Genomic DNA, 4,611 nt, shown 5'->3' on the forward strand with positions numbered 1-4,611 from the left:
AGGACAGTTTCAATAATTAACACATTACATACATTCTTCCTAGTGGTTAATTGCTGTACAAGATGCAGACATGATATCCTATTTACAAACACCATTAGAACAAATCCCTCTATTCTTAATTTTTATTTTGAGACAGGGTCTCACTAAGTCACTAAATCATCCAGCCAAGGCTCAAACTTTGGGTCCTCGTGCCTCAGCTTCCCATATTCCTCAGATTACAAACATGCACCATCATGCCAGGATCTAGCTGTTATTTATTTATTTATTTTCGGTACCAGGGATTGAACTCAGGACCTTGTGCTTGCCAAGCAAGTGCTTATTCTACTGAGCTATCTCCCCGATCCTCCAGCTGTTAAAAAAAAAAAAAAAAAAAAAAAAAAAAAAAAAATCCTGAGCTGGGTGTAGTGGTTCAGCGTTGTAATCTCAGAACTCAGGAAGCTGAGACAGGAGGATCGCTGCAAGTTTGAGGCCAGAGTGGGCTACAACGTGAGTGCAAGGACAGCCTGAACTTATTGTGAGACCCTGTCTCAAAAAGACAAGAAAAAAAAGATTGTTCTCTGAAGATGTGTGCAGTGGTAGAGCATTTGTCCAGCATGTGTGAGGTCCTAGGTTTAATCCCCACACTGCAAGAAAGGAAGGAAGGAAGTTAGGAAAGAAGGGAAAAAAAGGAGGAGGAAAGGAGACACAGAAGAGCCCAGGTGGCCTCCAGCTGGCCACCTCCAGCAAAATAACCCCAGCAATGCCTAAGAGCATTTATGTAGAAAATAGTCCTATTGAAATGTAGTTCATGTATCATACAGTCAATTCATCGAGAGTGCTGTCTGTCTGTCTGTCTGTCTGGTGCTTGGGATGGAACCCAGGGCGTCACACATGCTACACAAGCGCTGTATCATTGAGCTGCACCCCTCCCCCCGCCCAGTTCTTGTATTTTAGTACATTCAGAGTTGTGCAAACCATCATCACAATCGATGAAAGAGCGCTGTTCCTGGCCCCAGAGTACTTCTGCATCCCTTAGCCGGCGCCCCTCCTCCCCATCTCTCTCAGCCGCTGGCAGCCACTACTCTGCTTCCTGTCTCGAGAGCCATGCGATCTGCCCACTCGGGACAGCATAAATGGTGTCACAGACCACGTGCTTGTAGCTGGCTTCTTCCACTCCGCGCCACGCTGACAGGAAGGCTTTGGGTCTGTGCCCAGGAGGTGGTGGCTGTACTTGGCAGTCTCTGTCTTTCCACCGAGCGGGAACATCCCCTGAGTGGGTCCTGTGTGTTTTCAGGGCTCCATCGGGCTTCAGAGGACCGGAAGTCTATCCAGGAAACGGGGCGAGAGGGCGAGCCAGAGGGGATCGGCGCGGCCTTTGTCTCTCCACTGTACTGGTGAGGACTCCTCCCACCCTCCACCTCTCTCCTGCTCCCTCTGCCCTGCCGCAGAGGATGGAAAAAATGACTCAAAGCCTGGGGTCCCCTCTCCTCACCTTGTCCCCTCTTCCCTAGGAGCCCTTGAGGCCTCGGCTCTTGCATCAGCAGTGGGGGCCTCTGGAAGACACCCCCTCTATCAGCTGCTAAACTGTGGCCCTGGCAATGGGTGAGGCAGCGGGAGAGCAGGTGGGGCTGGAAGAGGAGGAGGCCAGGCTGGCTGAGGTGACCCCTGTTCCCTCCTCTCAGCTGCCAGGTCCTGAACCCAGACATCGCCCACATGGAGCAGCTCCTGCAGCAGGCTGTGGCCGAAAGGGAGCGGCTGCGCAAGGCCAGGGTGAGACCCTGGACCTCCCACCCTAGGGAGAAAGGGTCTGCCCAGCCCCTCCTTTTGAAAACTAGGGATTCCAGGAGCCGGGGAGATGGCACAGTGGAATAAGTGCTTCCCTGGCAAGCGCAAGGGTCTGAGTTCAATCCTCGGTTCTACCCCCAAAAATAAAAGAAAACTAGGGATTCCAGACCCCAGACCCACACCGCCACCAGCCCCAGGAGTCCCAGGCCCAGTCTTCCTTCTTTGGAATTAGGAATCCAGTCTATCTCTTCCCATTTCTTACAGGTGGGCAGCCTTATTAATTCCTTTATTCTCAACCCACAGGAAGGGCAGAAAAGGACCACGGAGGGCTCGCCAGGCCCAGCTGTTCCTGCCATCACGGTCAGTCCTGCCTCTCCCCTCTCCTTCCACCTCCCTTGCAGTTTTCTCCCTTTTTCGGTCCCAAAGGGTCCAATTTCTGTTCCCATTTCAATTCAGTCATCTTGGCTTGGCCCCTGGTGCTCAGGATTAAAACCAGAGCCTCGTGTACAGGAAACCAGAATCGTGGAAAGAATGAAGTTACTGAATGGAGGTACCGCTGTGTACCAGGCGTGGACCCTACCCCTGAGCTAAAAACCCCGGGCCCCACTTCTCAGTACCTCAGTTTCCCTTCTGTGTGCTGGGGACAATGTCGATGGATACTACAGAATGAAATGTTTTGATTATATTTAAGGAGGCTGAGGCAAGAGGGTTGCAAATGCTAGGTCAGGCTGGGCAAGTTAGCAAGACCCTGCGTCAGAACCCAACTCAGAAGTCCTCAGGTTGAAACTGGTGGTAGACTTCTGAGGTTCAGTCCCAGCACCACACACAGATCCTCAAGCAGATGTAAAGGAGAGTTGATTCATGAGTGTCCTGTGCCCGCCACAGTTCCCACAGTTCCCAGTAGTGGGTCTTGTTTTACCCGTCATCTTTGTCTTATTAATTCTACACCTACATTCCCTTCTATACTGAGGTTTTTAAAAAAGCAAAATTCCAGATAGTGTTTTTTTTTTATGTGAGGGTGGGGTGGGGGGCTCTTTTTGAGACAGGGTCTCTTTATGTAGCTCAGACTGGCCTTGAGCTCACTTTGAAGCCCAGGGTAGTCTCGAACTTGACAAGGATCCTCCTGCCTCAGCCTCCCAAGTGCTGGGATTACGGGCATACACCGCCACACCCAGCTGATAGTTGGTGTTTTTATTCACACCTCACCGTGTTTCTCCAGTAAATGACGCTTCTTTTTAAAAACGTTAACATAGACAAAGTGAGCTGCTCAAGGCCAGCTTGAACTGCAGAGTGAGGCCCTGTCTCAAAAAGATAAAAAGTTAATTAGAATTCTGAAAAAATAGGGGCTGGGGAGACGGCTCAGTGGAATAAGTGTTTCCTGGCAAGTGCAAGGGCCTGAGTTCAATCCCTGGTTCCGCAAAAAAAAAAAAAAAAAAAAAAAAAGAATTCTAAAAAAATAAAAATATTAACATATCAAAAATTCTGCTGACATACCTTATGAAATTATTAACAGTTCTCTAACATGGTAGTACATAGTATTTTCCTAATTGTTTCTGAAATCTCTTTTTATGGTTGATTTATTTGAATCTAGATGCAAACAAAGCACATATATGTTTAAATGTCTCAAAAATCTCTCTCTGTCTCTCTGTCTCTGTCTGTCTCTGTCTCTGTCTCTCTCTGTCTCTCTCTCTCTGTCTCTCCCCTCTCCTTTCTTTCTCTTTGGCTTTTTACCCAGACTGGGCTCCAATTTGGAATCTTCCTGCCTCAGCTTCCTCGTCCTGAGATTCTGGGTATGCTCCACTACACCCAGCTTCAAATCTCTTTTAATCACTAAGAGTCTTTTTCTTCTTATCTTTTTTTTTTTTTTGAGACAGGGTCTTGCTGTGTATGTCAGGCCTTGGACTCATTGCGTATCAGAGGCTGGCCTGAACTCACAGCAGTCCTCCTGCTTCAGCCTCCCAAGTGCTAGGGTTACAGGCATGTGTCACCATGCCTGGCCCTTTTCTCTTTACCGGGTACCAGGAGTGAAACTCAGGACCTTGCACTGAGCTATATCCCCAATCCTCTATTATTTTTTCTTTTAATGCCATTTATTTGTGGACAAAATCAAGCCATTTATCCCATCGATTTTTTATATCGTGTTCCTCATGCCGGGTGTCCTGGTCTTTGAATTTTTTAATACTTTCCCGTGTGCTTACAACCAGTGACACAGTTTGCGGGCCTCTTTGTCCTGTTAGTGAGCGTGCCTAACCTGCCTTCTGTTCTCACTACCGTGTGTCTTTCTCCTATTCATGGCAGCCAGTTCGTACCGGGCACCTGCTGTGTCCTAGGCCGGATGGCAGCAGTGACCAAAATAAAAAGCTTCCTGCCCCCCAGGAAGCTGATGCTTAGTGGGGGTGACAGGCAAGAACAACAATAAGTAAAATAAACAGCACAGCAGATGCTGGGAGATCCGGGGAGCGAGTTACAGAGCGGAAGGGCAGGGGAGCCTTCTGGGTCCCGCCATTGTAAGCTTGACCTCATTAAAAATGAAGCGCTGCTCGGCCGAAGCCGTTGCCCGAGCTTTGTGGCATCATGATTTATTAAACAGTCCCCTGCTGCCCATTGTAGTCTCACAGCCCTGGGCGGTGGGGAGGGAGGGTGCTGTGGTGCCCCGCGTCTCTTTCAGAGCAGGAGACAGAAGCTCAGGGCAGGGGTCTGTCCAAGTGACACAGCCAGGGAGTGACAGAGTGCTAGGCCTGTGTCCGGGTTGCTAGATTGGGGCTCAGTGCTGCCATATGCTAACCGGGTGACCTTAGTGAGCCTCCTCCTCCTCCTCCTCCTCCTCCTCCTCCTCCTCCTCCTCCT

The 4,611-nt window shown here is 49.5% G+C and overlaps 1 protein-coding gene across 1 annotated transcript in view; it reads left to right on the forward strand.

Moving 5' to 3' along the window:
- The window catches only part of Phldb3 (pleckstrin homology like domain family B member 3), a 22,267-nt gene that overhangs the window by 11,340 nt on the left and 6,316 nt on the right, over positions 1-4,611 (forward strand). The window contains exons 10-13 of the mRNA XM_023704573.1: positions 1,274-1,373; positions 1,491-1,581; positions 1,662-1,749; positions 2,068-2,124. Coding sequence (XP_023560341.1) covers positions 1,274-1,373; positions 1,491-1,581; positions 1,662-1,749; positions 2,068-2,124 — 336 coding nt within the window. The remainder of the gene's footprint in view (positions 1-1,273; positions 1,374-1,490; positions 1,582-1,661; positions 1,750-2,067; positions 2,125-4,611) is intronic.

Source organism: Octodon degus, unplaced genomic scaffold (genome assembly GCF_000260255.1).
Source record: "Octodon degus isolate 3935 unplaced genomic scaffold, OctDeg1.0 scaffold00197, whole genome shotgun sequence".
NCBI lineage: Eukaryota > Metazoa > Chordata > Mammalia > Rodentia > Octodontidae > Octodon > Octodon degus.